Source organism: Centruroides sculpturatus, unplaced genomic scaffold (assembly GCF_000671375.1).
Source record: "Centruroides sculpturatus isolate CEXI.00-Female unplaced genomic scaffold, Cexi_2.0 scaffold711, whole genome shotgun sequence".
NCBI lineage: Eukaryota > Metazoa > Arthropoda > Arachnida > Scorpiones > Buthidae > Centruroides > Centruroides sculpturatus.
The window spans coordinates 273,430-301,144 of NW_019384941.1; the positions used below are offsets into that span (position 1 = coordinate 273,430).

The 27,715-nt window shown below is 30.8% G+C and overlaps 1 protein-coding gene and 1 long non-coding RNA gene across 3 annotated transcripts in view; one reads left to right on the plus strand and one right to left on the minus strand.

Moving 5' to 3' along the window:
• The window catches only part of LOC111632128 (protein SMG8-like), a 40,258-nt gene extending 21,875 nt beyond the window's left edge, over nucleotides 1-18,383 (plus strand). The window contains exons 12-20 of the mRNA XM_023376497.1: nucleotides 5,333-5,473; nucleotides 6,040-6,253; nucleotides 6,325-6,465; nucleotides 9,148-9,294; nucleotides 9,377-9,523; nucleotides 9,593-9,714; nucleotides 11,246-11,304; nucleotides 13,754-13,933; nucleotides 18,196-18,383. Coding sequence (XP_023232265.1) covers nucleotides 5,333-5,473; nucleotides 6,040-6,253; nucleotides 6,325-6,465; nucleotides 9,148-9,294; nucleotides 9,377-9,523; nucleotides 9,593-9,714; nucleotides 11,246-11,304; nucleotides 13,754-13,933; nucleotides 18,196-18,316 — 1,272 coding nt within the window. The 3' untranslated portion in view covers nucleotides 18,317-18,383. The remainder of the gene's footprint in view (nucleotides 1-5,332; nucleotides 5,474-6,039; nucleotides 6,254-6,324; nucleotides 6,466-9,147; nucleotides 9,295-9,376; nucleotides 9,524-9,592; nucleotides 9,715-11,245; nucleotides 11,305-13,753; nucleotides 13,934-18,195) is intronic.
• A 203-nt stretch (nucleotides 18,384-18,586) lies between these two features.
• LOC111632132 overlaps nucleotides 18,587-27,715 on the minus strand; it is a 23,732-nt gene continuing 14,603 nt past the window's right edge. Inside the window, exons 3-4 of one of the 2 annotated variants that reach the window (XR_002757816.1) lie at nucleotides 18,910-18,984; nucleotides 18,706-18,807 (exon numbers count right to left, since the gene is read on the minus strand). This is a non-coding gene — a long non-coding RNA (uncharacterized LOC111632132). Of the gene's footprint in view, nucleotides 18,985-27,715 lie in introns of both variants that reach the window. The other variant, XR_002757815.1, reaches the window with a different exon arrangement.

The window sequence follows — 27,715 nt, forward strand, 5'->3', positions numbered from 1 at the left end:
TTCGATTCCAGTTGATGCTGCGTTGCTAATCACTTTGCAATGTGGCAAATTGTGAGCTTTTCAGTGCTCGTTGAAATAATTTACCATGTGCTTAATGCGTGGCCTCGCTTCCCGTGCTTCATGACATGATTAGTGACATGGCATTGATAGGAATCGAATGTCAACAAATTAGCATTTCACACTTTTATGTACTCTAATGATTTTACTAATTTGTAAGATCCATTTCGAGTGGATGAAAATGGCCAAACAATTATAATCAAATTCTATATTATAAAAAATTATCATAAGACATCTTTTCTGAAAAAAAATAAATGCATTTCAGTTTTGTGGATTCAAATATATAAAAATATTTATTTTAAAATAGAAGAGTTTGAATATATTTTATACACTGTTTTAATTTTATTAAGTCTTCAAAGACTTAATAAAATTAAAACAGTGTATAAAATATATTTACAGTAGCTTTCTCACCACTCTAACTCGATTAGTGTTTCCTAATGAGGTGCTAATGGCATTTCTGTTTGTTAGCATTTGTTCATAGTGCTTCGTACAACAGTGTTAATCGAGCTTTAAATACAGTATATTGTGTTCCTTTGGCTAAACGGTATGTAATTACATTTTAGAAAAATGACTAGATTGGTCTATGAACCATCTGGCACATGTTCATGGACCACCACTGATCTGCAGACTACATGTTTAGAACCAATGTTGTGAGGGATCTAGATTTGAATCCAGACCGGATTCTCAGAAAGTTTCATGAGGTTCGACTCAAATGTTTTGAATTCCACGTTTCAACAGTTGCCCCATTGAGAGCTTAACCGGCAACAATGGGCACAATCAAAAGAGTCTGCTTAGTGCTCACAGGTTGGAAAGAGTGTAAATATATATTTTTCTTGTTGAAATGACATACTAATTATGAAATTGCTTTTCAAAGGCAGTATTTTTTGCTGTTTGTTTTCCACAATTGAGTATATTACTTCATTAACGTAATTTGTTTGAGATGATGAATTTTTATCCTTAACATTTTATATTCTTATTTTATATTTTATATATAAAGAATTTATTATTTTAGAGATTTTATTCAAAAGTTTTTGAAAATAAATTACTTTGTTTAAATTTATTTACAGTTGCCATCAGTAAAGACCTGGTTTGAAATTTCCAATAAATTGTATAATTGGTTTTTAAGTGAGCCCAAAGAATCGAGAAGTAGCTCCATTCACAATAGTCTGAGAACCGCATTAGACATCGACGTACGATTTTCAGAAGGGTAAAAAATATTTATTAATTTCTTCACAAAGTGCATACTTTTTGGTTGTTTTGAAAATAGTATAGGCTTGTAGGTTTTTACTTTAAATTTGTTCAAATGTACATGTATATTACTTTATTTGTAGACAATTCAAAGTTTACTATGTCGTTCAATAGAGTAAAGTTTATTAGTTTATTGCTTTATGCGAGAATATTAAACATGGAATTACTTATTGATTTTTGAATATATTGATGATAGGTTTCCAAAATAGAAAGTATATAAATAATGTTCCATGGCTTCAGAATGGTTGAGAACCACAATAGGGAATCATAAAACAGTAGTGACAATGCATTAACAATGGCAACATCATTTATTTTTGTTTTTTACATCTATAAACAGATGATTACAGATAGCACTATAATTCACTTAATTTTGCTCACATTACAGTGGAAAAAAGAAGTAAACAAAAATTAATTGAAACCGATTCTATTGATTTGCCCGTGTCTGTTTTCTGCTTGTTTTCTGATCATGTGAAATCAAGGCTTTACTGTGTTTACTTAATTCTGAATAAAATCTAATGTTTAAATCTGTTTGCGCACAACCATATATCAAATTTAAGATGGCAACAAGTATAAATACCTAGTCTGACTAATTGGCTTTTTAATGACGACCACTTGTTTGCCACAAAAGATTAATGCATAAGAAACAAAGGGAAACCCAAGCTTCGACAACTGGGTGAATAAGAACAAACCCGATTGGTTCAGTTCATCGTCAGTGCTTATCGTTATCATAATTTTGTCATCTATATGCATTGTTCTTAAAGAGTTTCTAAAATTTTCAGTTAAAAAATAATTTTTATTCTATCTATTAAATGAAATCTATTTCAATAAATTATTTAATTTATATATTTTATATTAATTTTTATATATGGGATGCTGTAAAGTCCTTATACACTCACATAACTGAAGAATGTTAAGAAATACAATTACAAACATGATGTATAGTTAAAGTGACTGTGTGTTACAAGATGAGACTGCTTGCAGGACCCCTAGTGATAAAATTCAGAAGTTAGTGTTTCTGTTTTGAAAACGATGTGCAGTACAAAAAGAGATCAATTACAAAGTTGTAGAGCAGGACAGATTCGGTACAAAAGGACATCCTGCATACACAAATGATGCAAATAGAATGTGTGAAATGCTAATTTGTTGGTATTCGATTCCAGTTGATGCTGCGTTGCTAATCACTTTGCAAAGTGGCAAATTGTGAGCTTTTCAGTGCTCGTTGAAATAATTTACCATGTGCTTAATGCGTGGCCTCGCTTCCCGTGCTTCATGACATGATTAGTGACATGGCATTGATAGGAATCGAATGTCAACAAATTAGCATTTCACACTTTTATGTACTCTAATGATTTTACTAATTTGTAAGATCCATTTCGAGTGGATGAAAATGGCCAAACAATTATAATCAAATTCTATATTATAAAAAATTATCATAAGACATCTTTTCTGAAAAAAAATAAATGCATTTCAGTTTTGTGGATTCAAATATATAAAAATATTTATTTTAAAATAGAAGAGTTTGAATATATTTTATACACTGTTTTAATTTTATTAAGTCTTCAAAGACTTAATAAAATTAAAACAGTGTATAAAATATATTTACAGTAGAGCATCGATTATTCGACCCCCGATTAACCGTCACATCGGTTAACCGACCGCGTTCTAGTCGGCAAATTCAAATGTCCGCTGGTGATGCGGCGCTATAATATTTGGGTATGTCTTGGCTACTTTAATATTATTTTCGTTAAATTTTTGGTGTTTTAGCTGGCAACACTGGCTCGACCATGAAAGGGATGCCAGTATTTAAACGAGGCTTAATTTTCTAATTATGAGTGGTTGTTTGTTTTGTGATCAATAAAATAATTTAAAAATAATTTTTAACGACACAATAGAGACGATTATTATTTTAAAAAAAATTTTTTTGTTAGACTTAACATCGATGAAAATTAAATGCGAAGTAGGTTAATAGCAATATACTAATATACTAATTACATGGGATATAATAATATACTATACTAATAATGTATTTTTTCATACTTTTCGGTTATCCGTTTTTTCAGTTATCCGGCTAACCCTAGTCCCAATTGAGTCGGATAAGCGATGCTCTACTGCAGTGTTTTTCAACCTGTGGGTTGCGACCCCCAGGGGGGTCGCAAAGCCTTACACGGGGGGTCGCGGGTTAAAGAAAAAAACAAGTGTTTGTAAGTCCTACACTACAATAAAAAAAACTAGAATTTCAGTGAGAAGGCTGTGCCTGTTTATTTTACAGTACAATTGGTTTTTCGATCGATATTTAAAGAAAGAAAATTAAATACATAGTTTTTAAAATCACAGATATAGTTTTAATATGGCCCTGGGGGGGTCGCCAGAATTTTTTAACTTGTAAAGGGGTCGCGTATTCAAGAAGGTTGAAAAACACTGCTCTACTGTATTACAATATTGTTAGTGCAGATAATATTAAAATACAGATGGTTGAGGTAGTAAANAAAAGTATAAAACATGTCTCTTATATTCATCTGTTACTTCCATTTTAACGAAAATAAACAACTGAAATGTTCCCAATTCTGAACAGTATTATATGAATGAGATCCAATTTAAAACTTCAGTGTAAAAAGTATCACATTACACTGGCATTTTTAACAGCAAAACAAGGTCATAAAATACGCACGAACTTATGGACTGACCTAATATTTTATGTATAATCCACATACTATATAATTTATATAGAGAAGGAACAGCACCAAAATTGGGCCTATCCTCTAAGTAATAAGGGATAAAGATCCAATATACAGGAGCCGCAGTAAGGGTCTAGAAGAGCTAAGTGCAGTTGGCCGCTGTGTGTATATACTATCAAAATAGACTGTAGAAATAAAAAACACAATGGAATAGTTATATACTGTTGACTATAGAATTATATTCAAAATCAGCAAATTTCGTATGGTTTTGTACCTTAAAAGTATATAATTTTTTCATTTTTTTTCTTAAATGTGCAATCTTCTAATATTAGAATACATTAAATTTGGAAATTATTTAAGATGCTCTTAATTTCTTCCTAAAACGTTCGTATAATTATTTTATTCAATAATAATTCTTAGAACCACATGCTATGTCATTTTTAAAGAAGCCATTTTAATGCTTGAGTTCTAAATTTTTAGCATTTAGAAATTTATAATAATAATAATAATAACAACCTTTTGACCTTTTTATTCTGTGGGTAATAAGATTTTTTTAATGATTATGGGTTTAACTAAGTTTACAATGAGAGTGACTGTTAGTAATGAAGGACAGGCCTAATATATTCTAGTCAAATAGCCATGAAATTTTTGTAGGTTCAACCTGGACTTGAACTAGATCTCTAACAGCAGCAGGAAGAGATATTTATTATTTTCTTTTTTAAATTATGCAAATAACATGAAAATGTACAACTTCTTAATCCAAACATTTAGACAGCCAGATAGCCAAGACATCTAAGACATTTTCTTTGGATTCATTGGGCCTCATCCCTTGCCATCCGGCTGGGCACGTGGGGATATGATTAGAAGGTCTTCTTAGTGCCAACTGGACAGAAAGGGCAAAAAAAAAAAAAAGCCCAAACAGTTCAAATTTCACACAAGTTTAAATGATTGTAAGTTGTTTTAACTTTTTCTGCCCTGGGACACTAAGAAGATCTTTTTAGCAAATCTATTATGGATTCAGCCAGTTTTAAAATAGAGCAGCTGGGTGGTGAGGGATGGTGGCCAACATATTCGGGTGGACCACCTCCCAAAAAATTCTGGGGGTTTTTTGACCTGTCTGGATTCAATCCCAGGTCTCTTCAGAGTGGTAGGCTGCCACCCTAACTGTTTGGCTATTTGGCCATCATATTGGAAGGTTCTGATGCTACATGTTTACTGAAATATATGTATATAATTGACAAAATTTGATTGAATAAGATTATTAAATACTAATAGAAACCATGTATTTGAAATTTGTAACAATTTAGATCATTACAATTGAGTTTTATAATGCAGTGTACTAATAATTATAGGCACATCGTGTCCTTGAAACAAAAGAAGATGATAGCAGTCGATCTTTACCAATTATGCCTCATTGCAGTCAGATAAAATTAATTTCGGCCTGTGATTGTGGCAGAAGACAAGCAAGTAGAGATGATCCTTTTACTATCAAGGTTTGTTGTTTTTTTTTATTGATTACTTTATATAGGGTCTTTCAAAACAAATGCTACCATTTTAAATTATTCTAATTATGTTAATTATTATCTGAGAAGTATATGACATACACCAATCAATTGAGTAATCATCTGAGTTTCATCTCCCATCTTCAATCGAACATCTCCTTGTCTACTACATCTAGGAAGCACGTTAAATGAAAATGGTGACTCCATGACAGAAAAGACATTTTGTGTAATAATAGTATTCTGCAGAAGCAATAGAACTGTGACTACTGTAGGTGGAGTGACGGTGGATATGCTGTAGTGAGCATAGGAAGAATTTGGGTATCGGTCAGATGTGTGCTGTATGACATGAGGTGCATGCATTGAGAAATTGTAATGGGCAAATGTGAAAGTAGGACAGTTCTTTAATGTTATGACATACATTGCAGCATTCTTGGTTAATAATTAACATAATTACAATAATTTAAAATGACAGAATTCTTTCTGGAAGACTTGGTATACATAAATTGCATCCTTGTAAAGTAACTTCTTTATGTTAATTTGTTTATTTATTGATACAGGCAGCAAATCACGAGTTTTATGTGTCACTTCATAAGGATTGCTGTGGAGATTTAGAAAGAATTGATTTTCGCATTTTTCAAGCAGCCATTACTGATTCGCAATCTGACGATATAACCAGTCTGAGTAAATCAGATGATGAAGATGATAAAGATAAAGAAAGTGGAATAGAAACAAATCAGACTGGAAGTACTTCGGGAGTATCTTTATCGTTTGGTAAAAATAATTTTAAGAAACTTGATAAAATCTTAGGTATCGTGCATTCTAGAATTTCATTTCTTTCTTAGGACAAACAGAAACTTCTGATAATTCACCAGGCGAAGATGATGAGCATCATTTAAGTCAGGATCAAAATGAAAAAGATGATGCAGACAGTGAAGTTATTATCAGTATTGATGAAGGAAGTGATTTTATTCCTGCAGTAAAAGGTTTTTCAGTATAGTTTAAAGCTTATAAATTATACATTTAATGTAGATCATATTAGTACATAGTTTTCCAAAAAAGAATGCTACTATTTTAAATTATTGTAATTATGTTAATTATTATCTAATAATATTGTAATGTACGTTATAACATTGGAAAACTGTCCAACTTTCACATTTAATCATTTCAATTCTCAATAAGTGCACTTCATGTCACATGGCACACATTCAACTAATACTCAAATTCTACACATGCACATATCTGTTGTCACTCCTCCCATGCAGCCACAATTCTATGACTCCTGCAGATTACTCATGTTACATGACAAGTGATTCCAACTTTACAAATTGCAGAACAAAATGTCTTCTCTGTTGCGAGTTGCCATTTTTGTTTATGTTGCTTCCTAGAGATAGTAGATGAGACATTTGAATGCAGGTGGGAGATGAAACTGTACATTGCATACTCCTCAGATAAAAATTAATATCATATTAATATAATCTGGTAATCATTTGGCTTTAATCATTACAGTAATTTAAAATGATAGCATTCATTTTGAAGGAATCTGTATATAAATACAATTAATTTATTACTGTTTATTAAATATAAATAGATACATAATATATATAAACACAAAACAAGATTATCAATTCCCAACAGTATTGATTTCATTGCTGAGAAATATGAATATGATAATGAGTCTTATATACTACATTAACGACGTTGTTTGTATTACACATATCTATTTATCAGTGCTGAAAAAAGTCAAAATTGTCTTAAAAGCCAGAAACGAATAGTTGCAATTTAATTTCTTATGTACTGATTGAGAAATGGAAATATACTTCAAATGCTTTGTAAAAAAATTTAGAGACAATTTTTTCATTAAGAATAACACAAACTGGTAATCCAGTGGTACCTTTTACTTTGAATTTTCCAGAGTTTAAATGCTAAATTTGAGAGAAATTTAATCCTGAGTTTGAATGATGCTTTTATACTTGAATTTTAAGTTCAGTAAAAAATATGCTCAATGTGTATATGCACATGTTACACTTGTGTGTTTTCAGTACTTTCTTTTGCTTTAGTTTTGGCATTTGTTCTTATATATATATAACCCCTATCTACTAACCACAGCATCAAGAAGAGTGTGGAAGCAACAGAACTTAAGAGGGAAATTGTAGTATTGACAATTGATATAAAAACAAAATTTATCACAAAACATAAGTGTGGCAGATCTGGTGATGGTGCTTAAGATGCTGAAATTTATGATGTGCGACCAGTAAAAGCAATTACATTTTAATTATATAGGACTTACATATTTTGATTATTCTTTTTGTGTTTTAATTTATTATTTATGGCATTTAATTGCATTATATTTACCTTGAATTATGTGTATTTGCTGTTTATTGACATGGTAGTGTTTAGGGTCTGGGAATGGATTAATTCAATAAAATTGCATTATTTTATTTCTAATGAAAATTTATTCAGACTTTGAACAGTCTCCTGAAATGAGTTAAATTCAAAGTGTGAGGCACCATCATAATTTAAAATTGTTTTATACTTACTGCAAAATAAATGTTAAAGTTTGAATATGATAATTTTAGTCTTCTTATTTCCATTCCTAAGATAAATACTTAGGATTTATAAAATTTGAAGTTCTGGTCCTCTGATGACACTTATTAAATTCAGCCCCATAGCCTTTCTGAAGATAGCCATCACTGATCTATTACAGTCGACCCCCCTATAAGATAGAGATACGTTCCATTCTCTAGGAATCCGCTTTCTTACGAATCCTTCCAATCACAACCTGACACGTGTCACGTTTACGGACTACGGCTGTTTGAAAGATTTTCTTCCATAAAATTAATCGATTCTAGAGTAATCCGACTCAACATTTCCAAAATACGTATATATTTTTTGGGAATAATCCGTATAAACTACGCTATAAACAAAAAATTGTAGGATTACTTACCGAGTGTCACCATTCGACATTGCCATTGCTCAACATTGTTTTCGTCGCGGAACAGCTCAGCAAAGAGCGGCCGATTTCTAACAACTTATTTTTCTGTGAAAACTTCTAGAACTTCGGAGACATCATTAATATAAATAATTTTAATCGCCGTTGAATAAGAAATGTTTCTTTCACAAGAAATGTATAAAATTACAGTACTGTATTAGACTTACGGTACCTAATTTACATACTGACAGACGATAGTTAGCGTAAAAATCTCCGTAGCGTGGCGCCACGCTAGACGGCGGAAATTATATATTTAATTATAACAAAGTTACAATAAGTTAATATATAATTATATGTACAGTACCTAATTTATATATAATTTATATAATACTGTCCAGACGATAGAAATCTCTCCGTAGCGTGGCTCTACGGACGGCGGGAAAGTAGTTCGGCTTCCCGATGACGTTTGAGGTGTTTATAGGGAACTTTTACTATTTTTTACGGATACCGGTAGCAATTTTTTCGTAGTTTTATAGGAATCGTAACTATAGGGACCGTAATTATAGGGGGGTCGACTGTATTATAAATGAAATGAATGAATCAAATATACTGATTAGATAAATTACTGTGTTCTAATTTTCAATAATATATATAAAATAATATAAAAAATTGAAAGAATTATATAAAATTATAATAGAATATGATATTTACTTAATTTTATGATTATTCCTTTCAGCCGAAAAACCATTAATCCGTCAACCATCCACTACTGAATATCTTCCAGGAATGATTAATTCGGAGAGTCCTTCGGGATTATTACCAAAGTTCTCTTCTTGGTCACTGGTTTGTCTCGGACCGTCCAGTCTGTATTCTCACAATATTGGTAAAGTATTATTATTATTATTATTTGAAAGTAACGTAAACATCTACAAGTTATTAATTTTAATGTTTATCCGTTATTACAGGGATCCAGGACCAACCAGGTTTCATTCCTGCTACAAACTTCCTTCTTCCTTGGGACGTCACCGTTAAGTTAGAACAACGAGAACGTTGGCCAACTCTTTGGGAAGGAAAGAGATCCACAGGATTGAAGGGCAAGAAAGGAGGGAAAGGTTTATAGAGTTAAAAATTAGGTTATGTGAAATATTTTGTAACTAATGATAATGTTTTTCTAAATACAGATGGATCACAGTTCACTGTGAAGATATTTATTGGAGTGGAGTACGAATGCCCGAGAGGCCATCGCTTTATGTGTTCTGGACCTGATCGTGTATTAAGAGCGACTAGTTCCGGACTCGTAAAAGTATGTGCTTTCAAATTACTTTGATTTATGTAAGAAATGTTTGTACAGAATAGTTTAAGTTTTTCTATAGCTTCAGAAATCAAAATAGATTTTTTTTTACTGTTCTTGATTAATAGTAATCTGGTGTATTTGTTAAGGAAAAATATGTCACTTCCTTATATGCTTTATTTCAAATTTAATTATGCCAGTTTCAGAAATTAATTGGCCTTAGTGTAGTCCGATAAAAATTCATTAATTGTTTGGTATTACTAATATATAACAACATACATAACCAGATATACATCCTTTCTTATCATCATTTCTGTAAGTTATTTACAAAATGATAAGTAAGATACATTTCTTCTACCTTAATTTCCAAGATAAGCAGATGTTCTTTTAAGAATGGATCAAATTCACACATTAAATGTAGAATTCATGAAAATGTATCTTTCTGCATTGAATCATACAGCTCATTGCTTCCTTTAAACGTTGAACTTTTTGCTGCTAAAATTGTATTACTGCCACTATATGTTAACTTCATTATTGGTATACTTCATACCAATCTTTTATTACACCATTAAAAAAATGAGGTCTCTGTCCAGTCAAAGTTCCTACTAAAGTCAATTTGGTTGTATCATTAATGTGGCTCTGATTTTGTACAGTATTTTTGTCAAATTTTTTTTGCACGTTTTATTGTTTGTTGCTTTGATAGGTTTAAATAAAACACTAAATAAAAAATGCTGAAGCAAATGTACACTTTGATCTTTAACTGCTGCAATGCTTCAACAAGTGATGAATCGTATTAAAGCATTTGCTGTTCATGACTGGTTAAAAGTATGTGGTTAAATATTCGATAATATCAAAATTAAAAAAACCTATTGCTTAAAAATTATAAATTTACTATTAAAGTTTATAAGTTAACAGAGGCAAAAATTATACAAAATAATAAGTTTCTTACTTTAAAAATGATACATTAGTATATAAACAATGAATCCACAATCTGATTTTTAACTAATGTCAAATGATCTGTCACATAATCAGGCTTTAAAAAGGCTAATTCTTTTTTCCAGATATTTTAAATTCAAAATTAATTATTACAATTATTAAACTTATCGTGAGATGGTGGCCTGACCAACTATCTCAAATTACTTTATATAAATTATTAAATTAGATAAATTACTTTATATTTAATTATTAAAGTTAGCCTTATCGTAGCTCGATAATGTGGCAGATCATTTGGCATTACTTAAATGATATATCAGTTTATTATTTAAAAAATTATATACAAGCAATGAACACTAATAAAATTTAAAATAGAAATAGGATGTTTTATACAATTACTTAAAAGAAAATATGTTAGAAGTTTATAACGCAAACATTTCTAAAAGTTGTATTCATAGTTCTCTATTTAAAATTAAATTTTATGACTTTTCTATTTTCATAATATGCATTCTTATTATTGTATGTGGAATTTTGGGATAATTCTGTGTATTTTGATAATTTGATTCTTTCACTCATCTTTATAATACATTTTTTATATATTAATTTACAGGATAATGCTAATAAAGTTACTGGTAATGATATGCCATTATATTTTCCTTGTCCTTGCAGGTAAGTTAAATCTATTATTTTACGTATTTATATAACCTTAGTAGTAATTATATAATATAGAAAAATTAAAGAAAAATGGTAATTTTGGAAGCGAGTTATCCTGTTCTCAAGTTTAAAATAAATATAAATGTAAAGTAGCAATTAATTATTAAATTAATGTTAGATTTTCCAAAATTCTTCTATACTTTAAAGTACGAAATGATAATTCTTTTAACACATTGATTGCCAACTACAAATTATCACATAGTAATCAAACAACCAGGAGCCATCTACAACATAAATTGTATAATGTTGTTTATTGTGTTTTACCAGATACAACTAAAATTAGGATTCAAATACATATCCAACATTGAAATTCATTGTTAAATATGTAGCATTTCATTGACGTTACGCTTCTACATAACTACAATGTATGTCAAAGGTTTCCATATAAAAAAATCATTTTTGTAGTGACTTTATACATAATTAACTATATTCCATAATTGTTAAGCATTACGCTTTATTATGCTTTTGTAATTATATTGATTTAAAATAAAATATTTTATATAAATATACAAAATAAAATTTAATAGAAGAAACTTCAGCAAAAAGTTGTTTAACTTTTCCAGCAACATTTGCTAGTGTCATCATTATGAGGGGTGTTCAAAAAGTATTGGACCTTTGGTCGGCAAAAATACATTTATTGATTTTGAGGTACAAAACCCTAATCCCCTTCAAAGTAGTCTCCTTGGTAATGTATACACTTCTCCCAGTGCTCCTGACATTGCTGGAAACACTGCTGGAATGCATCTTTTGGAATGGCCATCAGCCGGTCTGTCGCATTCCGCATGATGTCTTCTTTTGACTAAAATTGGGTTCCTTTTAGCAGCATTTTCAGCTTGGAAAATAGCCAAAAGTCACATAGAGCCATGTCGGGAGAGTACGGAGCATGACGAACCACAGGAATGTTGTGTTTGGCGACAAAAGTCTGAATCAGATGTGCAGAACGAGCATCTACATTATCATGATGGAGTGGCCAAGTTTTGGTTGACCACAGATTTGGTCATTTGTGTCGCACAGCATCACAAAGATGACAAAGGACCTCCTGGTAGTACTCCTTTGTGATGGTTTGGCCTTGTGGTGCGAACTGAGGATACACCACTCCACGGGAGTCGAAAAAACTGTCAACATGACCTTGACATTTCTGCGGACCTGACGCGCTTTTTTTGGCCTCGAGGATCATCCCCGAAAGCCTGCTGAATCTTGCAAATGGTTTCCGCTTGGGTATCGTCAAGCTTTTGGCAAAATTTGATGCAATATCGCTGCTCACGTTGTTCAGTCATTTTCCAACTTAGTGGAATCCGACAAGCGCTCACTACACATCCTCACTCTTAGGCCGACTGCCAGCGACTGACACTTCCTGCAGGCAGGAAAAAATTCAGGACTGTGCATGACTGTCCCCTCCACAACTCCACCGAAAGAGACCTCCCGTGCATCATTAGTTTATGTGGGAAAAATAAAGGTCAAATACTTTTTGAACACTCCTCATAAAAAGAACTTTTTATATTTTTATTTATTATAAAATGGCAAAACACTTAATTTTGAGGGTAGGAATTGATTTTATAAAAAAATTGTAAATGCTAATAATAAGTAAAATCCTCATTAACTCCGATCCTACTGGAGATACACACAACCCCCTTTATCTCCCCCATCCCATCAAGCTTTAGCTACCAAAATTTAGTACCATCAATCCCCCTAATACAAAAATCTCCCTGCAAAATTTCAGAAATTTTCAACAAAAAGCATAGGAGTTATTAAGCTTCAAAGTGGGTGAACAAAATGTGCCCCCCACACACACCAACATCCATATACTAGTATACAGAAACAAATCCCAAATTTGTTTGTACAGTAGAACCTCGAAAACTCGGCTCTCGATAACCCGGCACTCCGGATAACTCGGCCACATCCTGGCAGGGCAAAAAAATCCTTAGTTAATTAATTTTCATTATAGACAGCTTTATAAAAGTATAAAAGCTCTCATAAAGTATTTTTCTGAGATCTGTCTTATCAGGTAAATTACTGTACACAGTGTATTCATTAATTTTCATTTTCATGTAGTAAAGGCTCTATGCCTTCATAAAGGACGTACTTTTCCTTTAAGGATATTTGGGCAGTTTATTCTCTGTTATATTCTCAAGTAAACAATACATACAAGTACAGTACAGTATTTTCTGAGGAAACACTCGTACTTATTTTTTTAACCCCATTCCCGATAACCCGGCATTTTCACAAACTCGGCCACCCTTCGGTCCACATTAGGCCGAGTTTTCGAAGTTCTACTGTATTTCTCAATGTTTCAAGATCCCAAGTCCAAAAGTGTAAAAATCTTGGGTCATAGAGTAAATTACGAAAAATACATTTCTTTTTTATTTTACAATTTATAATTTTATAATAATAATTTAAATTTAAGGTCATCCAAACCGCAAATTGCCCAACTAATGAGAATTCACGTTGTTACACCTAAAGCTCCGGTACATGTTACTCTCAATCCAAAAGTGCAGCCCGCTGCATTACCGTGTCCCATATTTTATCCGGGAAATGCGGAACCGGTCAAGTTATCCCAGTCGGCCTATTGGGTTCTTAGATTACCGTATCCTTTTTTTATAGATTGTTTTGTAATATTATTTTAATTATGAAAGCAAACAATATAATGTTTGAAACATTTCTGGATAAAAATATGAAAAATTCAGCTTTTCTTTTCAATTTCGCTCAGGTAAACAAAGTAATACAAAGTACATACTGTATTTTTTTTCGATATATGTGAGATATACTGCCTGCTTTTTACAAATAGTTTTTTCAATGTTTGGTGGATATTTTCTTAATTTGGATAATTGCTTAATTTTTGGTTCCGATTCTTGATCGTAGTTTGCAAATACAGTTTCTAAAATGATATATTAAAATAGCACGTTTCAAAAATGAAATACGCTATTTTAATATGTAATTTTATACTTGATCGCAAACTACGATTAAGAATCAGATCCAGAAATTAAGCAACTAACATTTGTTTTATTGTTAAATATGTGAACATTTATTAATTTTATTTCTAATTTTAGATTTAGTAATGATTACGAGTAAGTATCTAAATAAATTTTAAACTTTCGACGATGTTTATTATCACAAACTTGTTCGAATTTGATTAGTAATATTTTACCTATCATTAATATGTTAAATAAATTACTTATATTCTGTTTACTTAATTTCATAATATATTTCTCCTTGCACAGCAAATATAACTATATTTATTGCTGCAGAATATTCTGCAGATTAAACATATCTAAAGAAATGTTTATAAAGCTTGTTTTTACAAAATTTACTATTGATGTTAATTTTTTCTGCATAAATATTTAAAAATAATCTAATCAATAACAGATAATATACTGTTATATTTATACAGCCTTACAGATTTTTAACTTTTCTTCAACGGTTTCAATTTTTTTCAAAGATAATTTTGAAACATGGTGGAGAAAATTAAAAAAATTAAATAAATTAGTAAGTCATAATACTATATGTCTTTGGTTGTTTATTAAAAGTTTTGATTTTTATACCTGGATTATATGAGATCAAATTTTATATTTATTTCTCTTTAAAGATTTTAATATTGTATAATAGGATAGAGTATATAAGAATTCTACACTCATTATTATAAAAATTTTCTATACTACTGTATTTAACAGAATATTGAATAGATTGTAACATATAAAGAAATATAATGTATGGTAACAGCATTTAATTTGCCACTTATTTATTGTATTAAACATTTATTTTTTAAATTTTAATGTATGATGTAGGCTGTAAATTTTTTACGGTAGGACTGGTATGATGGCTGGATGACCAAGGTGGTTAAGGCATCGGTCTACTGTTTTAGGGAACCTGGGATTGAATTTTGACTGTCAAATAATCCCAGGAACTTTTTTAGGGTGGAATGTCCCAAATATGTTGGGCCCCGTCTCTTGGCAATTGGTCATTCCCCCATTGTGGACCTGGCCGAACCTGTGATGGATACGATTAAAAGGCCCTCTTAGGTGTCCACAGGACAGAAAGAGAAAAAAACAATGTAGGACTAGTGTATAGACTTTTATAGTTTATTTTTATGAATTACTGTTAAACATACAGCTACATGTAAAGATAATTTCATATAATAAAATAAAATGCTGTGTCCCTATCAATTTATTAATCTTTAAATAAAATTCTTACCAATGAGATGCTTCCTTTTCAGATATATATTAAATTTTATACATTGTTAATTGTAGATCATTTCAACATTTAATTTTACTTTGTATTATTAATAAATACAGTACATTTCACTTATTGTAATCCTGTAATTACAATAATTTCAGAATAACTTACTGAAAAACATGTCATGAGTCAAAAAATCACAAGTCGAAAATAAAAGTAAATAAATAAAAATAAATATGCTATATGCAAGATTATATGGTACATAATGTTATATATTGTACAGTACATAAAGTGAGTTTGCGCTATTGTTGATTGCAATGGCCCAAACTCACAAGCAATTGCCATAATTGCCATGCTTAGATATTATCTTAAGTTTCTCATTAAGACACAGCAGGGTATTTTGCAGACATAATTGGTATAGGCCTACTGTAAAACACAAGATATAAGATGGTATATATAAAAAGTCTCAAGAAAGATCATTAATGCATCAGTAGAGCAGCTTGAATTCAAATTCTAACCATTTTTCCACACTTTTGCTTCACTTGCATCAGTCGTCGTAGGTGTGAAATATTTTAAATTGAGGAACGTCTGTAATTTCTTTTATCCTGTGTCTTAAGATAGCCTTTTTTTCCACATTTATCATGGGTTCAGTCAGGCTCACAATGGGAAAAGCTACTAGTTGAGGGATAGAGCTTGACATATCCAGGCCAGCTCATTCATGAACCTTGATATCTCTTGAACTTGATTCCCTGCTCTGATGTCAGGGTTGATACTGAACATTGAATCGTAATCCTTCAGAGTGGTAAGCTGGTAGCTTTATTATCATAGCCTTTATAACTGCTCCTATAAAAAGGAATTGTGTTGACATTTAAATACTGGCAAATTTTAAGATCATACATTAATAATATTTATGTAACATAATAATATAAGATATAAATTATTAATAAATCATATTAATAGTAGACATGGTAGTGTTTAGGGTCTGGGAATGGATTAATTCAATAAAATTGCATTATTTTATTTCTAATGAAAATTTATTCAGACTTTGAACAGTCTCCTGAAATGAGTTAAATTCAAAGTGTGAGGCACCATCATAATTTAAAATTGTTTTATACTTACTGCAAAATAAATGTTAAAGTTTGAATATGATAATTTTAGTCTTCTTATTTCCATTCCTAAGATAAATACTTAGGATTTATAAAATTTGAAGTTCTGGTCCTCTGATGACACTTATTAAATTCAGCCCCATAGCCTTTCTGAAGATAGCCATCACTGATCTATTACAGTCGACCCCCCTATAAGATAGAGATACGTTCCATTCTCTAGGAATCCGCTTTCTTACGAATCCTTCCAATCACAACCCGACANATATTTACTTTTTAATACTTTATGTAAAATTCTGCTAAAACTTAATTTTTTAAAGTTTTTTAAGTGATATTTATTATGTGGATGAGTTATAATTAAGTGTTCTTTGGCAGTATTGATATACGAAATGACGTAAATTTTTTTATTAAAGTTATTAAACTATATTTCCGCATTGAATCAGTTTATTACTTCTCATAAAGTTGGTGACAACACGTTCTTGATTTTGCCATAATTTTAATAACTTCCTTAATACAAACATCAAATCGATGTAGTAACAATTAATTTTCTGCTATTATGGTTTTTGTTCACGTACACTTGTGGCTTTATTGTTAAAATTGTTACGATCTCAACTACAAAACCTTATCCGTTGTTTCTCTTTCTTTACTAAACTTATCATTCTTTATGTTTAAGACAAGTTATATATTATTTAATAAATTTTTATGAGTCATTTGTATAGAGCAATACGTAGAGAATATACAGAATTTAATATTGTAGTGCCTAACATCACTGGATTGGCAATTAAGTGATTTTAAATTTGAAGAAAATAATTTGAAATTTTAAAATGGAAAGTTCAAAGAGAAAAAATTTGAAGAATAGATGTGTGTGAGGTTTATGCATTGTTTATGATTAGTATAAGATTGTTATTAGTGTTAATGAGATATTTCTGATAAGATTCACTCCAAACTAAATATATACATAAAGTTATCTTTAATTATTAGCAAATATAAACATTCATAAACCTGATTAAAGCTAAACAATTGTCAGATTATTACTCAGTTATTAGCATTTGTAAACAAGTCTCCGATTATGGACTAACATACAAATTAAAAGAACAAGTTGACAAAAAATGTATAAAGTATTGATTGAATTTTTATGTTACTTATATTCAGTTGAAGTTTACTAATTTGAATTTACTGAATAATTATAATTTATTTTTTTAATTGAACAAAAATAAAAGTTTTACATAACAGATATATTCTTTTATTATAAATTTTTAAAATAATTATTTACAGTATAATGATGATGATGATGATGATGATTTTTAGTTTTAAACTCTGTCCTTTGGGCATCGGGGCTCTTTTTCTATGCTGTACATTATGGGTTTGGCCTGATCCATGGTGCGGCAGGTCAGGTGATGACAGGTGATATCTAACATGTCGGGAACATACATCACTTGTGAAAAATTTCCGAGGTTTATGAACTGAATTCGAACTAGGTCTTGTGAACAGCTGATGCCATTAATACTACAATCATCATCATTATAAAATTTATATTTTTGAATTTCAGTTATAAATCTTAACTATTCTCTAGTTTTGTTTATCAAGGAGAACAACATTCTTACTTACCGCCAAAAGATGCCGTTTCTGTGGAAGCCTGTCGTTTGTTAAAGGGAACTTATAATATTGCTGAACAGGTTCAGTCTATGAGATAAGATGTATTATTAATGAAATATTTCATTTTGTAAATATTTTGTCAATAATTTTTAGTGAATTGCTAAAAATTATTAATATTTATTTTATATTCTTTTCCTTTCTATTCCATTGTGGTGATTTGTGGCGAGGTGTAATGGGCTTCGCGAACAGACTGACACACAAAATAATCAAATCAAATTAATTTTAACAAAGAGTTTGATTTTTATTCTCGCCAGAAAGAACAGAAACAGGTTCTTTATGGNTTTTAAATAATTATTTACAGTATAATGATGATGATGATGATGATTTTTAGTTTTAAACTCTGTCCTTTGGGCATCGGGGCTCTTTTTCTATGCTGTACATTATGGGTTTGGCCTGATCCATGGTGCGGCAGGTCAGGTGATGACAGGTGATATCTAACATGTCGGGAACATACATCACTTGTGAAAAATTTCCGAGGTTTATGAACTGAATTCGAACTAGGTCTTGTGAACAGCTGATGCCATTAATACTACAATCATCATCATTATAAAATTTATATTTTTGAATTTCAGTTATAAATCTTAACTATTCTCTAGTTTTGTTTATCAAGGAGAACAACATTCTTACTTACCGCCAAAAGATGCCGTTTCTGTGGAAGCCTGTCGTTTGTTAAAGGGAACTTATAATATTGCTGAACAGGTTCAGTCTATGAGATAAGATGTATTATTAATGAAATATTTCATTTTGTAAATATTTTGTCAATAATTTTTAGTGAATTGCTAAAAATTATTAATATTTATTTTATATTCTGTAATTTTTATTTGTAACAAAACTTTATAAAAAAATAAATTCTATTTGTGAAAAAGACAATCTTAATTTATTTTTACTTATATAATAATGATAATATATATACATTTACATATAAACTGCATTTTAAAAAATAAAAATTTTTTCTTCTAAAACAAATCTGTAATAATTCAATAAATCAAATATAAAGAAAACAAGAATCGTAAGTTAAAAATTTAATATCTTGAGTGTTTCTGAGGTTTCTTTCATTCCATTATCAGAGAAACTTGCATTTGATAATGGAGTGAAAACATTTAAGATATTAAATTTTTAACTTACAGTTAAATTCTTTCTTTTATATTTTATTATTTGAAAATTTTTTATAGTATTATAATTTAGATTAATTTAATTTAATTGTATTATGCAGCACCGCTTGTGCATTTGTAAGCATTACCGAAATAACAGTTTCCATTAAAAATTCAAATAGAAGCATCAGGGACTATAAAATATTCAAGTCTAATTTGGTAAACAAATAACAATATCATGTGACAACTTCAGAAAATTAACAAAACGTTGCGCCGTCAACTGTGCAAGTTTGTCAATAAAAACATAACAGCATAGTGCATTTGTTAATAATATAATAATAATAATGAAATATTAAAATATATTAACCAGTGTGAAAACATATTAATTATGTTAATTATAAGGTACAAGTATTTTATAAATTTGTCATTTTAAAATACTGTAAATTAGAAATTGCTCCAGTGAAAGATTTAATTGTTAAGAAAAGAAATGTCTTTGATAAGAAAAAATAAAATAAAATAAATGGAGCATTTATATTTACGTCATTTGCATATCCTAGTAGCTGGGTTGACTTTAGTGTTAAATTTTCTCATACTTATTACTATTTGCAATGCCAAGTTGAAAAGTATTGTCAACATTGCATCCCCCTGTTTAAGTCCACTTGTTAATCTAAACATTTCCAACTGTCTCCCATTGAATAAAACTCTTATTACTGTATTTTTGAGACACAGTTTATTCATTTTAATTATTTTACGTGATATTCCAAAATCTTTAATTCTTTCCACAGTGTATCTTTGTGTATGATGCTATTGTAAACTTTAGTGAAATCTATAAACAAATTATGTAGTGATTTTTCATACTCTCGGGCTTTTTCACCTCTTGACATAATATGAATATGTAGTCTAATGTTGATTGTAGTAGTGGTATACTGTGATAATTTTCATATTTATTATATTGCCTATTTTGTGCATTTGTGTAATGATAGATTTAGTCCACTCTCTTTGTGGTATTCTGTTAGTTTTATTCCATTTGTTTTAATTGTTTCTTTTTATCCTACATAGTTTTGAGTGTCTTTTGTAGTCTTTCATAATCACTTTGTGTTTTTGTCTTTCTGTTCAGCCATTCTTCTCTTGCCTTTTTCTTTTCCACAGCATCTCTATTTATATCATTGAATCAAGAATTTATCTTACTCTGTCTGCCTTTTTCCAAACATTTTGCTCAAATTGAGCTTTATCTCTCATTTATGTCTCTTCCTGTACTCTTTTTCATTAGTGCTGTCTTAATCTTTTTTGAGTGTTTATACAAAATATTATTCAAGTATTCAACATTGATCTTGGATTTTTTATGTAGTCTTTCTCTAGGTTTACTTTGAGTTTGTACATCACTAAGAAATGATTGCTGTTCACTCACTCCTTTGAAACTTTTTACTTGACAGATTCAGTTCTTAGATCATATATTGATATAAATAAGAGATATTTGCTGTCCAACCATCAGAAGACAAGTCTATCTATGAATCTTTTTCGTGGAATTTTATACTGTTCACAATTAGTCCAGGAGAGATTTTTCTACTAATCATTCTGCTTCCATTATCATTTGTACTTTCATGTAAGTTATGTTTTCCTATGTTGGCATATACGTAAGACTCTTCACCTATCTTTATGCTATAATCTCTCAACAATAATGTGATATCATTCTTTCTATTTTACTTAGTGTTGTAGAACTTATCCCTTTTCATTATTCTGTTTCCTTTCTCAGTAAATGTATATTCACTATTAGGAGGTTCAGGCCAAAGTTTTAAACATGAAAACATGTACATCAGACATTCAGCACCATTTTCCTGTAAGCCTAGAAGTTTGACAATGGTGTTTGGAATGTCGAGCATGATTCCACTGACTATTCAAACACCATTGTCAAACTTCTAGGCTTACAGGAAAGTGGCGCTGAACGTCCAACGTACATGTTTTTGCGTTTAAAATTTCAGTCTCAACCTTGCTATTGTTAGGTTCCTCCATCCTTGAATCCTCCATTCATCCGTATGTTCATTTATAAACTTTACATCCAGATCCAAAATAAAAATCTTGTTCGAAATTCATGTTTGTTATTAGTATGAATACCCTTCTCCATATCTTTTAAATTCCAACCATATATCCATCTGATTTCCTGTATTGCCAGAATGTGTTGTATTTCATAGCCTTTGCCAGTAGTGGATTCAGAAGTATTCAAAGGAAAGACTAATTCAAAAATTAAAAATATTTGAATAATTAATAAGTAAATTTTATTAATATGACCAATGATTGTATTGCAGATGGTCCTATAAACACCATATTTGTCGTCATAAATGCTTTTAAAAACAACATTTTGAAGTTTGAATTAATAAATTAAAATGTATGTGTCAATAAGGAGGGTTTAAGCTCTTTTAGCCCCCCTTGTATTCACCACTGGCCTCACCGATCACTTCATATCTTACACTAATGTGATACAGACTTTGAAGTTCCATGATCCTATCCATATATCCTCCTTCCAAGTCAAAGTTTTCATTTTTTGAGAACAGTCCAAGTAGATACTTGTGGTGGTTTTATATGGGTGGAGTATCAACCCCACGCTAAATCTTGATGACCTTATAGGACTGGTGTATTTTTTATGTTTAGTCTATATCCATATTGACTGATATGGTTTAGGTGAACCGATATTCTATGTAAAAATTACAAAAAATAAGTTTTTTGAAAATATTTTTTGACTTAATGATTTTACAGTTCGGAGTTCAGTTTCATCATAAAATACTAATAAAAACATTGATTAATATGTATAATAATAATGACATCTTGTTAGAAAATTTATAAGTAATGAGAATTTTAAAAGGCAATTGTCAATTATATATTAATTAATTGCAAAATAACTAAAGAAACTAGTTTACATTAAATGTAGAATCTTTCTAAATGCAACAGATAAAGCTAAAGATAGCATTACAGTGCAAAAAAATTTTAAATTATAAAATTTTCATTGACTAATATAAGAAAAGGCAATTTAAATTTATATAAGTGTTTTCGTAATAATATTTATACATTAAATATTAAAATAACTCAAGGCTAATCACAGTACTTTGAAATTTAACTTCATTCTGTTTTACTGAAAACTTCATGTCACAGAGGACACAAAACACACATTGCCTCTAGTATTTTTATCCCATCTTCAGAGTAAAGCAGTGCTTGAAGTTCTACTATTGTCATTCAAATGTTTAAATTCTTTCAAATTTTCTTTGAAATTGGAAGAGTATTAGTGGTAGTGTTATTTGTGCTATTAATTTTTCAGTAGTGGAATAGAGTTGGACATAAAAACAACATTCTTTATTTTGTTTTAGTGCTAAGTATCTAAAATATTCAATAAAATGTGATAAACAGAATAATAACGAACACAATATAAAAGGAATGATAATATCAGTGCAATATGCTAATAAAGGATGATGATATTCTGTATTATTATTATTATTATCATCATCATCAATATTTGGTCTGAATAATAATTATTTGTTGCTCTATTTTGTAAATAAAAATAAGAAATTTATTCATTAAATATAGAAGTCTTTCATTGTTAAGAAAGTAATATTGAAAACTTGATATTTCAAATTTATTATGAAAAAAAAACAGCAGCGAGTTGCTTAACTTTCCCGGCAACATTTAGTACCGCCATCTGTTACGATATTTTATTATGACCAAAACTTTGCATTTTTAATTATTATAAAACAGCAAAAAGTCCAATTTTGAAAATAGGGATGTGTTTTATAAAAACTTGTAAATGCTAATAACGAGTAAAATCGTCATTAAGTCCGACCTTACTCGAGATAGACACACTAACCCCTTTATCTCCCCATTTCCTCGACCTTTAACCAAAATTTAATAGCAACAACTTTCCTAATATACAAACTTCCCTACGGAATTTCAGAAATTTTCGACAAAAGGTACGGGGGTTATTAAGCTTCAAACAGGGTGAACAATATCGTGCCCCATAAATACACTAACATCCATACATACAGAAAAAACCCGAATTTCTCGACGTTTCGAGGTTCCAAATCCAAAAATGTAAAAATCTTGAGTCATTTTTTGACCGATTCCCCATACTATCAACGAATTCCTGTTCTGTTCCTGACCACTACTTTAGAATGTGAAGGATCACTGTTGAGTAGCACACTGCCCTATTGCTTGCGTTGTAGTCTGAGGAACAGACCACACAGTTGGTCAATCCTAATAATGATGAGAGGGGCATAGACAGAACAGTGGTACATTCAGGAAATCCTGTCCGTGATTCAGGCTACAAGCGGCCATTTTCTGTAAGATAATGGACTCTTGGCCGAACATACTGTAGCTAGGATTTCTCGGGAATGGTTTTATTATGTTGCCACACTTTCTTGGCCTACTCTGTCTCCAGATTTGTCGACCATCGAGCATTTTCGGGACTAGCTGGGATGCTGACTTCGGCCATCTACAGGCGTAAGGGGTATGCAGAGGCAGTTGCAATATCTGCCTCAGGATAGCATATGGTATCTATTTACCTCCATACCCAACCGTATTGTTGCATTTGCATTTGAAATAAGTTTTCATTTTCAGTTACGCACCTATCAAGATGTAATAGTGATATATGTAGTGATATGCAGGCATTTTCAGAAAAAAATGTTTGAGGCAAAATTGTCTTATTTGTTCGAGTTTAATTCGAATCTAAATTAAAAAATACCATGTTCCATTTTAAAAATTCTACTTCCGGCCTGGCTACCTCATTTCTGGTCCGTACCGAAAGTTGAAAAACTAACACAATTCAATAACGGGTACTCTATTTAACAAGTAAGTATCAAAATTTTTAGGATTTTTTATGAAGTTCGCTTGTCTTCGTTTTCGGGTGGATCGTGTCGCCCTGTATAAATAGCACCCAATTAGATATTCCGTTATAACTGATAACTTCTTGAAGGGATACGTATAAAACTTTCCGGGATCTTTCACTATCAATAAATTATAGTTTTTGGTGAGTAATATTCTAACATAAAAATATTTATGGATGAACCTAAAAACTGATTTTATTTAGTTCAACAGAAAGATTTTATTTCAGAGTTAAAGAACTTTGTTTCTCTGCTATATGATGTGTATTTTATATAGATAATATTACAGAATGGAAATGGGCAAGGTATCATTTTTCTTTTATTACTAAAGACATTTAACGCTTTTCATATTAAAACTTTATATGAAGTTTGTGAAAATCAAGGTGTGTGAGTTTATTGGATTAATTTAGCATGTCTGCTATAAAACTAAACTATAGAATTTTATCAGTGGCGTAGTGAGGTACGACTAACAATGCCTCTCCCCCCGCCATAGGTACCAATTGATCAAATATACTAACATCTTTTTGTTATTATTAAAGCAATAATAATTACACACATTTCAGGAAAAATAACTTGAGACTTGATGTATAATAATCGATTGTAATATGATTAGAGAAAATTCAATAGCCGAATTAGCTAATGAAGAAAACAGATTGTTTGAAGTCATCTATTATTAAATTGAATTTGATTGATGGGGTAAGACAATGCAACACATGGTGTGGTCTGTCAAGGGGAGGTGACTTCCGGGAGCGCTTTCTACGGAAAACTGACACTATTTATATGTTAGGTGGAGAAAATCCGGAAAATTCTACGTGGCTATCTCGTTGTCCCCACGACCAACTAACCACCAGTGTTCAGCAGTTTTATCCACTCGTCCAATGGTGAACACTCATTATTAATTTACAATTTGCCGTAGTGTCTTTCGTTCACTTTCGTTTTTAACTTTTTCGTTCTCCAAATTTTTATTTTTCTTTATTTTTATGGCAATATTACTAAAAAAATGCATTTGCGTATTATATAATCTTTAAAACAACTTCTTACAGGATTACTGGAATGTATACTTCACAGAAGCTAGATCAGAAGAGTAGCACAAACACTCATTTCCTCGACATCAACATTCGCCTCGACGGCATCCGGGTGGAAACGGGCGTTTATTATAAACCGTGTTACGTACAGTACCATTATTTATCTCGGCGAACTCTACGGACCGTTTCTCTTATAAGATCGCGGCCTTCCGTGCGCTAACGAGAAGGGCATATACGCACCACACCAGATGGAAGGAAACCGTGGCAGAGTTGAAGCGCATTGAGAACATAGCTTTAAGGCAGGGGTATAGTAAGGGCCTGATACATAACTTATCCGCGCATACTCCAAACAACTAGCCGCGCGTAACATATGCAACACACAGGTAATGCCCAACGGAATCCAAGACCACAATAATAACCAATCACGCGCGGTGGCGGAATACAACCAACATCTAAGCCCCATGTACAAAGAAATTGCTGTCCGTACGAGCACAAAGATTGCATTAGGAGATCCAACACGGTATACGGGCATTTGCGCAACGGCAAAGACAAGACTGACAAAAGTCGGGCACCGGGTGTATACATGGTTCCCCTCAGAGACAACAGATTTCAAAGGGATTTAGTATGCATTGGGTCCACAAAGCGCTCTCTAAGTAAAAGATTACAGGAGCACAGATATGATATCACTAACAAAAGGCGCACCACCGCCCTATCCACCTACGCCACAGATCCCGACATACAAGCCGACCTCCAAACTGGTCAGATTGTCACATCGAAAGAACACCTTCGAAACCTTCAGGCATTACATATTTACAAAGCCGGATTACACGGCAACTGTATTAACACAAATGATGCCACTAAGGTTTCCTATGCATGGAGGTACTGTTATGAAAAAACGGGCAACACCAGAAGTTAGCAACCTTTTTCTGTACCTTTATACAGTATCGTATTATTCACTGTTTATGGTATTGATATAGTTCTATCGTCATGGTAAAATACATGGATAAAAGTTGTATATACGCACTTAGATTGTTCCATAGATTTTAAAATAATTTTTGAACGTGTTGTTCCATACGTTCCATGGGCTGTGTGCAGCTCCATCTATTACGAGATTGTATTTAAAATATTTTTATATTATTAACTATTATAAAATGGCAAAAACTTAATTTTGAGGGTGGAGATGACTTATAAAATATTATAAAGAGTAAAATCATTAAGTCCTACTCCACTCGAGAGATATGACACATGACCCTCTATCTCCCCATCTCCTTGACCTTTAACCATCAAAATTTAATAGCAACAATTTCCCTAATACACAAACCTCCCTACGAAATTTCAGAAATTTTCGACAAAAGGCACAGCAGTTATTAAGCTTTCAAAGTGGGTGAATAAATCGTGCTACCAAATACATATAGTAACGTACCGGTACATACAAGAAAAGTCCCCAAATATATTTTTGTATTTCTCCACGTTTCAAAGTCCAAAAATGTAAAAATTTTGAGGGAGTCATTTTTTGATCGATCGCCATACTTTCCCTCTGTTATATATAACAGCCGGGAAAGTAGTAACATACTAGTAACTAGTATCATGTTAGGTGTTTAATTAATTAAATATATACGGTATTATCTTTCGATTTAAATTTATTGATAATATATCAAACTATTCTTACATATATATATATATTTTTTTTTCGTACAAATATGACCAAACAAGATTAAAATGTATACATTACAAGTGTTTTTACATTCTAATATGATTTGGCGTTTTAAATTAAATATAATAATTTGAAAGAAAATTCTGTTTACAGTAAATCGTTATGACAGTTGAGATGGAAATTCTTTCTTATATTAGTGCATTTTTATACGAAGACAATTTTAAATATAATTTTAAATGATTTTAAAACGAATAAAGAATAAATTTCAATGAAGAAATTCAATAATTTGAATTATTTTATTTTATTTATTTTTTCCCCAAGATCAAGATTAAATATTGCAAATCATAATGATTTTGACAGATTTCTAAATATTTAAAAAATTAAAACAAATTATATCCTGCATTCTTCAGCTTAATGCTGAATCAATAGATTGATTGATTATTTAGCACATACCAGAAATGTCTGACCTGTCTTCTGGACGAAAATTAAATAAATAATAATAATAAAAAAATTATATTATTATGGATATTTACGTGTATCTATTAGATATATTTATCGTGTGGTTCTACTAAATATATTCATAGCCTTTCATTTCTTTTTATTCAAAAACTAGAATTTCAATTTCCATCCAAATATTTGAAAATAGAATGAAGGGAAAGGAATTCATACTACAGTGATTTCTGTTTCATTTTCCTGATATAAATAATTTGAAATAGATAGCCATTGACACGAAACACGGAGGATGTTACTTTATTCTATTCAAACCGTCAATACATTCTCATTCAAAAAAAAAAAAAAAATTCAA